Source organism: Erpetoichthys calabaricus, chromosome 8 (assembly GCF_900747795.2).
Source record: "Erpetoichthys calabaricus chromosome 8, fErpCal1.3, whole genome shotgun sequence".
NCBI lineage: Eukaryota > Metazoa > Chordata > Cladistia > Polypteriformes > Polypteridae > Erpetoichthys > Erpetoichthys calabaricus.
This window is the reverse complement of record NC_041401.2, coordinates 145,383,706-145,396,692: the sequence shown is the minus strand read 5'-3', so window position 1 is coordinate 145,396,692 and position 12,987 is coordinate 145,383,706. Positions and strand designations below refer to the sequence as shown.

The 12,987-nt window shown below is 35.7% G+C and overlaps 1 protein-coding gene across 1 annotated transcript in view; it reads right to left on the bottom strand.

Moving 5' to 3' along the window:
* The window catches only part of LOC114656143 (anion exchange protein 3), a 313,389-nt gene that overhangs the window by 9,600 nt on the left and 290,802 nt on the right, over positions 1-12,987 (bottom strand). The window contains 3 exon segments of the mRNA XM_028807571.2: positions 977-1,150; positions 8,074-8,243; positions 10,416-10,669. Coding sequence (XP_028663404.2) covers positions 977-1,150; positions 8,074-8,243; positions 10,416-10,669 — 598 coding nt within the window.

Here is a 12,987-nt window from a genome sequence, read left to right as displayed (position 1 = left end):
TTCTCTCTGTTTCTGACAGCCTGTGCTCCTGACGCGCACTCCTTTGAAGAGGAAGATATGTTTGCATTCTTTTAATTGTGAGACAGAACTGTCATCTGTGTCTTGTCATGGAGCACAGTTTAAACTTTTGAAAAAGAGACAAATGTTTGTTTGCAGTGTTTGAATAACGTTCCTGTCTCTCTACAACCTTCTGTGTTTCTGCACAAATCTGTGACCCAAGCATGACAATATAAAAATAACCATATAAACATATGGTTTCTACTTCGCGGATTTTCTTATTTCGCGGGTGGTTCTGGAACGCAACCCCTGCGATGGAGGAGGGATTACTGTATTAATGAGTTTGGATGCCAGAAGTGTATTTATTTGTGAAGTGTAATGATCTGAGACCCAGAGTAACACGGACATCATCAAAGACAACAATCACATTTTCATATTTTCAAGAAGTGAAAAAGAGTGTGAAGTTATTGTAATTAAAAATCGTAATGAATAACCATGATGGATGGCAAGAAGAAAGCTTCCTTGAGAAACCTCAATGGTACAAGAAGTTATGATCGTGGACAAAATGAGCAATGACTGTGGCAGTCTTAAATATTGCAAATGCAGCCATGATTTTTTTTAAATTGACGTTTAATACACAATGAAAATATCTTTCCATTATAAGCTTATAAGAGCTTGGGAATTAATGTGAAAGCTTCACCATGATTCTTTTCTATTTAAAAAAAGCACTTCTCTAGTCTGCTATTGTTAGAATGACAAGTACAGGCCACAAGACACAGGGGGAAGATATAGACCAGGAATAGGATTGAAACCCACGATACTGTATCCATGAGGAGGCAGTGCTACCCACAGTGCCAGCCAAAGTACATTTAATGTAAATCAAAACTTATTGGGAATTAAGTATAAAAGAATCAGTGCTCCTTAAAATATGTTAAAGGTTCTCTAAAGATTTAGCAGAAAAAAACTGAAAGAAACATACTGCTTTTAGCTCCCGGTCTTCAAAAATGCGTGGTAAAATGAATCTGCGCAGAGGTACAGTCATGAGGAGGATAAATGGGAAGGCCAACGAAGCCACAGTCGATTTCACTATCCAAAGAATGACAATGCAGAACAGCTGTATGCAGGTAAATAGGTTCATACGCCATGTTTTTACCTAAGATTAAAAAAAAGTACAGAAGAATTAAGAACAAGTACACATTGATATCATACATATTTATAATTGATTATTATATGTAATACTGAAATTAATACACATTTTATAAACAGCCAGCTGCAATACAACACAATAAAACTATTGAACTGCTATCATACAGCATTTTTAGTGGGAACTGTTTCTAAATACAGTCCCACAGTTTTTAAGGGTTTATTTTTTTACAGATAACATTGTGCAGACAGCTAACATATTTACATAATGTACTGTGTACATTATTGTGAAAGTCTTATTTATTGCTTTCTTTTGATTACCCTATTATATGCTTTTGCAGAATTCAGAGAACAATAGCCTTAAATATCACAATAGCAAATCAGCAAAAGATTTATCACTGAAATATATATTATATTGTGTTTTGAACATCTTAATTTTTGGTGAAATACTTTGATTTGAGTAATCCTGTGCTGTAATTGAAAAGCAAACATGGGCTATGCTCAATGTACATATTTACTTGAGACTTTAACAGAAAATGGATCAAAAAGACAGTCTGGAAAAACTGACTTGTTTGACATTTTTTAGTTGATATATCTAAATATGACTTGAGACTAATCAATGAATTATTACCTAAAAGAGCAGGCATGGTCACTTGCTTACCAACTTGACTATTCCCTTTTAATACACTTTAGCTGTAGAATGTAAGTAACTACATCACACTAACATGAAAAATAATGATTTCAATTACTTGTTCCCAAGGCGTATGTGTTACAAAAAAGTGTTTCGTTTAGAATGAAAACGTTATTTAACTGTAATTTTGCTTTCTGTCTTGTCCATCTCCTGGTCTGTTAAAAAATAACTTTCCCTAACTTTCCCATTACTGGTAGAAAAATGCCATTTCTCTTTGTCTTTTACTTTGAAAGAAATCTAGATTTTGCTTCCTGTAAATAGTTTTAGACGAAACCAGGAGTAAGTCAGGGACTGGAATGGGTTCAGTAACTGAATGAACCTTTCAGAAATTGTAAAAAAAAAAACTGTGTTTAGTATAATTGTATATACAAGAGCACAGCATGTGGTGTAGAAAAATCTATCCCAGAATGCTTTGTATGTTATGGTATAGAAATGCGATACTGAATTGTGACTGGTTTTATAAAATAGGTAAATTTAACTCAACTATTCTTTCATGTTCAGATACTGCTGTATTGAATGACATTGTGAAGAAGGGCTTTGTAGGCAGGTACGGAAGTAAAAATACAAATAACAATGCATGTCATCATGTTAGTGTAGGAGGAAGAGCACCAAGAGCAGGCAACAAATCCTTCGACTGTCTTGGAGGCCTTGGCACCTTTTTCTGCTTTGTATCGTGTACTGCAATTGATATCAGCTCAGGTAATGTGGCGTTCAAATAATCATTAAACTGGGTTGGCTATTTGTTATTTGTAACATATGCTGTTATGCAAAAAGGTGTACTGAACAACTTCAGTTCATTTTTCTTCTGGTCAATTAACTGTATATATTCTACCGAGATGATCTCAGTAAAGTGTCTAGTAACGATGAGCTGCATAAAAACTGTAATATAACATAAAAATTGATTGAGAAATTGACTTAACCTTAAAACCAAATGTACCCAAATGCATCACAAAAATGCAGAATCTAAAAAGCAGATATGTGTCTGTGCCATTTTTTAAGCACTTTTTCACATAGCAACATAAATCTGTTATTCATGTTGTTCCATTATAAACAATTTGATAGAAAACTGAAAAAATGATGAATAGATTCCATGATACTGTAGAAAATGCTTGTTATAATTCGGGAAATGTTAACATTGAAATAACTGAACTGGAGTTGTATATAGACATGGACATACATTATGACACTGAGTCTGTAATGCTGAATAATCTAAGAGACAGGAATGAGTAAAAGAAAAATTTAATACACTGCATTCAAAAAGACTGACAAGAAAGTAAAGGTAAAAGTATGGCTAATTAATACAAAAAATGTAAATAAAGAATTATTTCATATAAGAGACAAGTTATACTGCATAATAGAGATAATTAATGCAGAAAGCTTCAATGATACTGGAATGACAGTGGGAGTGTTTTATAGATTTAACAGTACTAGGGTGTTGTACTGTGTTAGCCATTATGAATGTAGTGAAAAGTCAAGCAAAATGACGCATTTTATTGGCTAACTAAAAAGATTGCAATATGAAAGCTTTCGAGGCAACTCAGGCCCCAAGAAGGTTCCTGAGTTGTTTCGAAAGCTTGCATATTGTATTCTTTTTAGTTTGTCAATAAAAGGTGTCATTTTGCTTGACTTTTCACTACGTACCTGTAGATCTAACAAATATAAGTGATACCATGCAATAACATTAATGTCACAGCTGATTTTAAATAACTAAATATATACAGGAAAAGGTTAATAGAATTATTGACAGTACTTAACGTAGATCACATTAAAAATAAGATGGAACTCCAGTATTTATGTGACGGTACAGGAATAATTACAACACATTTGATAAGAATAGGCAATTAATTCCCTCACAAGTCGTCAACCCCTGTTCACCTAATTTTTGTAAAGTATGATAAAGCTGAGGTTCTGTTGATTTGAATTTCCCCTATAATACTTGATAACCTCTAACTGAACAAAATAAATGGTAACTTAACTGGCCTATGTTGGGAATATTCATATTTATATTGTTTTCTTTTAACATAAAACAATAGAAGCAATGTAAAATATTTATTTGCCATTTTTATTGTTTTTTTGCCACATTATCATATATTTGTTTTGTTTATGGAACTCATGTTTTGTTTTCTATGGCTGCTACCATATTGTTTATAGCAATGGCTCTTGTTGCTAGTCTCATGGTGATATGACATGTGATCTCATCAAACTGCCACTGTAAAACACTATGCCGCCTACAAGAAAGGGTCTGAGTTTTGACTATTTCTCAAAGGAAAGACAGAGTAGTAGAAGCTCTAACATCCATCCATCCATCCATTATCCAACCCGCTATATCCTAACTACAGGGTCACGGGGGTCTGCTGGAGCCAAACCCATCCAACACAGGGTGCAAAGCAGGAAACAAACCACGGGCAGAGCGCCAGCTCACCACAGAAGCTCTAACATATTCTTAACAAAGAATATCAGTGTAAGATTTTATTTTTGATCTGCTTTGCTCTTTCACTTGGTATTTTGGATTTCATTTTGACATTATATTTTTAGTGTTCTCTTATTTTCAGCCTTGTCCAACTCTAACACAACCGCTTTTGTGGTACTTTATGACTTTTATTAGGTGCAAAAGAGATGCTGAACAGTTTAATAGACAAATTAATCTGTAAAATTAGAGTAACAAGCAAGGATCAGTAATAAATGTCAGAACTACTGAACAGTTAACCTAAAACAAAATCCAAAAGTTCAAAGAAACAAAATGAAACCAAGTAAAAACCAAAATTATATTCTATAACTATTTTTTGGCAGTGTCTTTTAGCATCAGCTACTTTAGGTCTTTCATTTGAAGAGTAGACAACATTCAAACATGAGGTTATGCCATCTTTTGTTGGGGCAGAATAATGACATCACATATAATGTGACTAGCAATGGGAGTTGTTTCACTAAACAATACGGTGGTGCCCATGAAAACCAGCACACAAAGTGGACATTTATCCTTCCTAATAATTATAGATGCTAGGTTTTGCCTGATAATCCTTTTTTTCATAATGGGTAACTTTTACTGTTAAGTAACTTAGAAAAAATTTGTAAATAGAATTATTCTGCTCAAACTGGCTTTTTGCAATTCTCATATACCATCCATCCATCCATTTTCCAAGCCGCTGAATCCGAATACAGGGTTACGGGGGTCTGCTGGAGCCAATCCCAGCCAACACAGGGCACAAGGCAGGAACCAATCCTGGGCAGGGTGCCAACCCACCGCAGATTCTCATATACTTTTTTTTATCATTTCTCTCATATACTCACAAGCTCAAAAGTATTTCTCTGGCACATGATATACAGTTTCTTTTTGTTTATGAATTTCCTCTGAATTCCTTAATAATCAACTGATATGTTTTCTTAAAGTTTATATACCTTGTAAATTTTAGGATATGCTTGCTGTGAATTCTGTGTATTATACTTTTAAAACTACCTCATCTTTTTCTCGATCGTTTCTCTATTTTGCCCCGGTTTATTCACTGTGCCTGCTAAAACTTGCCTTACTTAATTGAATTTACTAGTTTTAGTTTTTGTATATAAATGTAACCCAAACACTCAAAAATTAAACTTACTACTTTATAACTTATTGGTTCAATTCCCTCCTTAACCTGGAAATGCTATAGGGGACAGATGGGTGTCTTGACTGGGATAGGGTCATAGTTCCCCGGACTGGATGCGAAAATGGAAGGACCGCAGGATTGGTTTATAGTGAATGGACTGCCTGAAAGTGGATTTGTGGAACAGTTTTAGGAACAGTTCCTTGAGGTTCATCCCAATCAGGACACCAGTAGGGTTGCATATGAATTGGAATGCAAAAGTGGCAACCCTGTCGGAGTCCTTGGGTTCTAACAGAGGGCACTGTTGGGGGAGGACAGTACTAGTTTCCACATGACCCAGAAGTGCTCCTGACTGGCAATGCGGTACTGGGTTGTGCTTGAAAAGAAATCCGCTGTCTCACATTGAGGAGTCAGAGTCGGGAGGCAGCAAGCAACACTCCTGGAGAATGGAAGGAAAAAGCACTTGTTTTGTATTGTGGTTTGCTTATTGATCTTTGCACTGGTGATTCTTGTAAAGGTGCTTTGATTTAATAAATATCTTTTATGTAAAAAGTGTGTCTGGCATTACTGTTTCTGAGGTTTGGAGTTCAATGACGCCCCCTGGTAGCTGCACACCTGAATTGTAAATTGATTCTGAATACTAAATGTAGTCAGGAAAGTCAATAATAATTACACCAGAATTCAGGATTAAAAAGGTAACTGAAATATGAAAAATCACTGATCAAATTCTAAGAAATTTCAAAGTGATTAAATAGAGAGGAATTATAAAAACTACAGTTGTTAAATTTAAATTCTGCATTGAATGGATGCAGCTAAACCAGAAATATATAAACTGGGATGAATTTCTACAAGTACAGGTGAATGAGAAGCAAAGGGGTAGAATTTAAAAAATGGTTAATGTAATGGTGGACAATTTTCAAATTAGAAGCAGGAAGATAATTATTCGATTTCTGAAGGGAATCAGCTAGGACATAGGAACAAAATAATGCCTAAAATTTCAGCTTTTAATCTAATGAGCGCACCAAAGTTAGAAACAAGAAAAGGCAACCTTGTCCTCTCATTGCCTGAAGCTGCTTTATCTATTACAAAGTGGTGGAGAGTGCATGAAAACACACCCCCACAACCACTTTTACAGAGCCAATTTAGACTTGCCCAGTAATCTAGAATGCACATCTTTGAGCAGCAGTGGGGAATTAGAGGACACAGGAACAAACACACATCAATGTCAAAAAAATATGCCAACTCCACATACGGTACACATGGATGAGAAAGGAAGAATAGTCCCAGGTAGGGACTCACCATTGCATCACCACAACACCCGAAACTGAGCTGAACAACAGTTTTTCTAAAAATGGAAAATTCAAACCTAAAAGGTTACTTAAATATTTTAGCAGCAAAGGAATGGAAAGCAGTAAAATATTATATTTAAGGTTCTAAAAGGAGAAAATAAGATTTTGAGAGATTTTACAACTAGCAAGGGGTTTGCCTGGTAAGAAAAGGGATCCTTTCTTTAAAAGTGAAACCCTCAGTGGAGACTGAAGATGCTGTTCATGTGCCAGTGTGGGTAAACATCTGCCAGTGGGCCATATGCCCCATTTGTTTAAAGAACTCCATAGGAGTATATATTTGAATGGCATGTGGATCTGGAGAGACCTACCTTTAGAGCTACATGGTTGCTGTGAGGAGTATCTATTCCTTTATTACTTATATATAATTGTTCAGAGATGAGAGATGCCACTGACACAACCTTAGAAATTTCTGAAGACAACCAGTAGTAGTTTCAAGGATGAAAATAAATCTGTGTAAATCTGTGGAAGGGTTTAAAGCTCACTCCTTACTAGTGACCAACTGAGATTAATATAAGACCACAAGGGAGGTACTGCAACCAGATTTCAAGAAGTAAAGTTTAAGTATGTCCTCACAGGTGGCGCAGTGGTAGTGCTGCTGCTTTGCAGTAAGGAGACTGTGGAAGATTGTGGGTTCGCTTCCTGGTTCCTCCCTGTGTGGATAGCGCTTTGAGTACTGAGAAAAGCGCTATATAAATGTAATGAATTATTATTATTAAGTACAGGAAATGAGAAAAAGTCATTAGTGAGTCAGGATAACGTAAGGCAAACTACTCCCACAGACAGACAGATGCACAGAACTGGTAGTTTCTAGATAATATTGCCTAGTCTGTTTGCTGTTATACTTTGAGTTTTCCCTTTGATTATCCATACATTATATATTTTTGATTAATAAGCCGTCATTTAATATAAATATTTTGAATTTGGAACGGGTCAGTATGTTGCTCTAGTGGTTAGTGTTGTGTCGTAACACTTTCAGAGGCTACATTAAAATGGCAATCAGGTCACTGTTAGTCTAGAGTTTGCATGTTATTACTAGGTCTGTTTTCTTCAGGTTTTCCAGAATTCCTTCCACACCCCAAAGACATATGTGTTATGTTATCTTTTGACTCTAAAACACCCTGGTGTGGGTGAGTATGGGTGTGAGTAAGTCCTGCAACGGGCTGAAGCTTTGGCAATTAAATGGAAGCACTTGTGAAGCATAAGAAAGAAAAGCAAATGTAACATACCAGTGTCTTACAGAGTCAAACAGTGTCATAAAATAACATTAAATGGGAATTGTTCTATAAGCAAATGTAAGAAAAATGTATCAGCATACCTTAGTAACATAAATGTGGTCAGGGTGATGCTTTGATGGAGTGAACATAAGAAGCAGTCTTTCATACAGCTGGATTCCACTGAGAGATGTTATTCCCATGTACAAAAATATTCCAAAAAGGACAGCCAGGGGAATTAATTGTAAAACATCTGTCATAACCATTGAGCAACCTGTAAAGATAATATTTCATTTCATAATAAAATTTAATGACCTCTTAAAACAGTAAAAAATACAGGGATTTTTTAAAAGAAATCTTTCAGTTACTGTTGGAAAAAGAAGAAAGTATAGAATACACAAAGTTTAGCAAATTTTCAAAACGGGACATTAAAAGGTTGGAAAAGAGTTCTTTTCATTTATCAGGAGAATACTGACTGGGAGGATCACTACAGTGTTAAAATATGATGGACAATTCATTAGGGGACTCATTAAAGCACGTATTTGTAAATGCAACCTGTTATGATTCTTAAAAAAATGTTACTTTGGCTGTTCAGTTCTTGACAAAACCACAACACTAAGACAGAGAACATTGTTCTATTTAAGTTCTGTTTCTGCTTTACATACAGTTTTATGAATAAACATGTACAATCTGTCTGTGCAAGTGTTGTAATTGATTTGATCTCTTCATAAAAGAAAGGATCTAAAATGGTGATTATTTGTTCTGTGAATGGGGCAGAAACTACTTTCAAATGGTGAAGACAGAATAGTCTGAACAAGCTATGTCTGTATACAAAAAGCTGAGCTTGCTGCAGAAACCAAAATGGCAAAAACAGCTTGCAGTCAAAGAATTAAAACATAAAGAAAAACCTTGGACAGACCTTGCCTAAGAAACATATCCTCACAATAGAAAAAGGGTCATTCTTTTTTTTTTTTTAAACAAACACAGTAAATCACAGAGCTCACAGCCCACCACCAAACTCACATGATAATGCCCAATGATGTCACATTCATGTATATACAGTACATAGGACAAAGCATTTACCATTGCATGGCATCATAATAACCAATTCTACATTGCTGATGATTAAGTTGCCAAGAAATTGATATGAAAAAAATAAAGATAAAATAGTAATAACAACCTTTGTTGAGGATCAAGATTCATAGTTAATCCTCAAATCAGGTTGTCCTGCAACAGTTCCTAGGTTATTGGCTATTAATACAAATGCAAATGGGTCAGTCCTAAAATACTTCTTTAGACTTATTGTTTTGTATGTTTGACGGCAGACTGAAATTATGTACCCTTGTGCTACTTTAATTTTCATATAGTGTGTATTTAAAGTACAGTACTTCAGGCGGGGAGTTTTATTAGCCATCAAATGACTGGCCTTTGGGCAGTTTGTTGTGCACTCTTGCATTAAACAAATCAGCTTTTCACAAATTGATGATACAGAACAAAGTAAAAAATCTGTAACTGCATAAATGTTTAAATAAATGCACACCCTTTTGAAAATCATCTTTAACTTTCTAAGTGATCGAATCAATCATCTAGAAATGTCACTTGTTTTGTTTGTTTGGGTGCTAATTTTCACCTAGCATTGGGACAAACTGCAGTTTTAGGTCTGCTTCCTAATGTTTGTTTATTTGGTATTTTTCAATGACTCAAATACTGTATATTGACTGTATAATGAATTTTGTTTCTAAGTTAGCTTAAATAAGACATCTACATTTTACAAAATAATATATAACTCCATTCTCAATCCTGCTTAATCCAACTCATTGTCCAGGGGTGGGCAGAGCCTACCATTTGAGCATTAGGCTCAAGACAGGAGCCCTAGCAAAGGAAGCAGATGAATTAAAAATATTCAGGATTTCCCATAACTCCTCTCTGCTATTTTATTTTCTACTCCTGGTTTGCTTTAAAGTAAAGTGCAAATCACTAGTCATATACCGTATAGGTGCACCTTTAATAGGAGAAATGGACAATGCCATGCAGAATGAATCTAAACTCACTTCCCTTTAATCAGGCTTTGATCTGTGTCTAAACCTTTACTCATGTAGTTTCTGACATGAACAACCAAGAGTATTTTGCAGAACTCTGCTTTTCATTTTGAATGTTTCAGATTTGCCACATACAGTAGAAAAACATATTTTTGCCGTTTTTATGGCATCTGGAGCAATGAGGATAATAAAAATTAATCCCTCTCACTTTGCCCCAGTAGCATACTGTATCTACAAAGGTCCCTGGGGTGCCTGTAATGATAAACAAAGATTATAAATAGTGAAATTCATTATGCCATAGCGGACTATAGTTATTTTTTCAGTTATCTTACTTAACCATCTTTACTGAATAGCAATTTATTTTTCCTAATTTTATAATAATACAGTAGCACAATGAATTCACTTACCCACTAAGACAGATACCATCATTCCTGTAACTCTCTGTTCTTTGACTTCCCTGATTTTGGGCTTTTCTCCTGGGGCAGTTGCTTTGCTCATGACAGTCAAGGCATTGACATGAGTGACTGAGCGAACTGTGGCAGCAGTTAACCATGGCAGGCCAAAAAGAGGACAAATGGCTCCAAGCGTCACGATCAAAAGTAAGTCCAAATGAAATCCAGACCCCTTCACCAATTTTCTTTCCTTCTTGCTGACTATGAGGCTGATGAATGAAAGGGGAAGAAAACAGCAACAAAAACAAGTGAAGTTTGTATCTGTAACAGTTTTCATTGTGTGTAACAGTCTAATATGTTGTTCAGAAGATGCATGTAGCTGGGATATGATGTATTTTTCTTTGTTCCTTTTATCTGTTTTTAACATAAAACTGTCTGAAACTTTGGCAGTTATGTCGTCTGAGTGACTTATTAATTATTATTTATAATGTTATATCCATTAAAATAATTCATATTCAAGGCTAAATTTCTAATGGTGACCTATAAACATTCCATTTACTTACTTGTTTCATTGTTTTAGAAGGACAGGTAGCTGCATATTATCTCCTGAAAATTGTAATGTTTATAATTTTACCAAAAAGAAGAAAAGAAAGCTGGTTGCATCTACTGTACATCTTAACTTTGTGGTAACTGTTTTCAAAATAATATGCTGATAATATTTACAGTTAGGTCCATAAATATTTGGACAGAGACAACTTATTTCTAATTTTGGTTCTGTACATTACCACAATGAATTTTAAATGAAACAACTCAGATGCAGTTGAAGTGCAGACTTTCAGCTTTAATTCAGTGGGGTGAACAAAACGATTGCATAAAAATGTGAGGCAACTAAAGCATTTTTTTAGCACAATCCCTTCATTTCAGAAGCTCAAAAGTAATTGGACAAACTAATTACTGGAAATACAATATTCATTTCTAATACTTGGTTGAAAACCCTTTGCTGGCAATGACAGCCTGAAGTCTTGAACTCATGGACATCACCAGATGCTGGGTTTCCTCCTTTTTAATGCTCTGCCAGGCCTTTACTGCAGCGGCTTTCAGTTGCTGTTTGTTTCTGGGCCTTTCTGTCTGAAGTTTAGTCTTCAACAAGTGAAATGCATGCTCAATTGGGTTAAGATCAGGTGACTGACTTGGCCATTCAAGAATTTTCCACTTCTTTGCTTTAATAAACTCCTGGGTTGCTTTGGCTGTATGTTTTGGGTCATTGTCCATCTGTATCATGAAATGCCGCCCAATTAATTTGACTGCATTTAGCTGGATTTGAGCAGACAGTATGTCTCTGAACACCTCAGAATTCATTCAGCTACTTCTGTCCTGTGTCACATCATCAATAAAAACTAGTGTCCCAGTGCCACTGGCAGCCATGCACACCAAGCCATCACACTGCCTCCACCGTGTTTTACAGATGATGTGGTATGCTTTGGATAATGAGCTCTTCCACGCCTTCTCCATACTTTTTTCTTGCCATCATTCTGGTAGAGGTTGATCTTGGTTTCATCTGTCCAAAAAATGTTTTTCCAGAACTGTGCTGGCTTTTTTAGATGTTCTTTAGCAAAGTCCAATCTAACCTTTCTATTCTTGAGGCTTATTAGTGGCTTGCACCTTACAGTGCACCCTCTGTATTTACTTTCATGCAGTCTTCTCTTTATGATAGACTTGGATATCGATACGCCTACCCCCTGGAGAGTGTTGTTCACTTGGTCGGCTGTTGTGATGGGGTTTCTCTTCACCATGCAAATGATTTTGCGATCATCCACCACTGTTGTCTTCCCTGGACGTCCAGGTCTTTTTGCGTTGCTGAGTTCACCAGTGCTTGCTTTCTTTCTCAGGATGTACCAAACTGTAGATTTTGCCACTCGTAATATTGTAGCAATTTCTCGGATGGGTTTTTTCTGTTTTCGCAGCTTAAGGATGGCTTCTTTCACCTGCATGGAGAGCTCCTTTGACCGCATCTTGTCTGTTCACAGCAAAATCTTCCACATGCAAGCACCACACCTCAAATCAACTCCAGGCCTTTTATCTGCTTAATTGACAATGACATAACGATGGACTTGCCCACACCTGCCCATGAAATAGCCTTTGAGTCAATTGTCCAATTACTTTTGAGCCCCTGAAATGAAGGGATTGTGTTAAAAAAATGCTTTAGTTGCCTCACATTTTTATGCAATCGTTTTGTTCACCCCACTGAATTAAAGCTGAAAGTCTGCAGTTCAACTGCATCTGAGTTGTTTCATTTAAAATTCATTGTGGTAATGTACAGAACCAAAATTAGAAAAAAGTTGTCTCTGTCCAAATATTTATGGACCTAACTGTATGTATGTATATAGGCATCATATGAACAAAAAATACACTCACGTGTAGGCATTTCAAATTAAGTCATTAAAATAACCACAACTGAAAAATGTATGAAAAGACTCAAAGGGGAGCAGTGGTCCAATTCTGTTATTCCTTCTTTTCATTCTCACGGAACGGTATGAAAAAAAAAAATCAATCTGTGTGGCTTAATGTATCCCAACAATTAAAACAA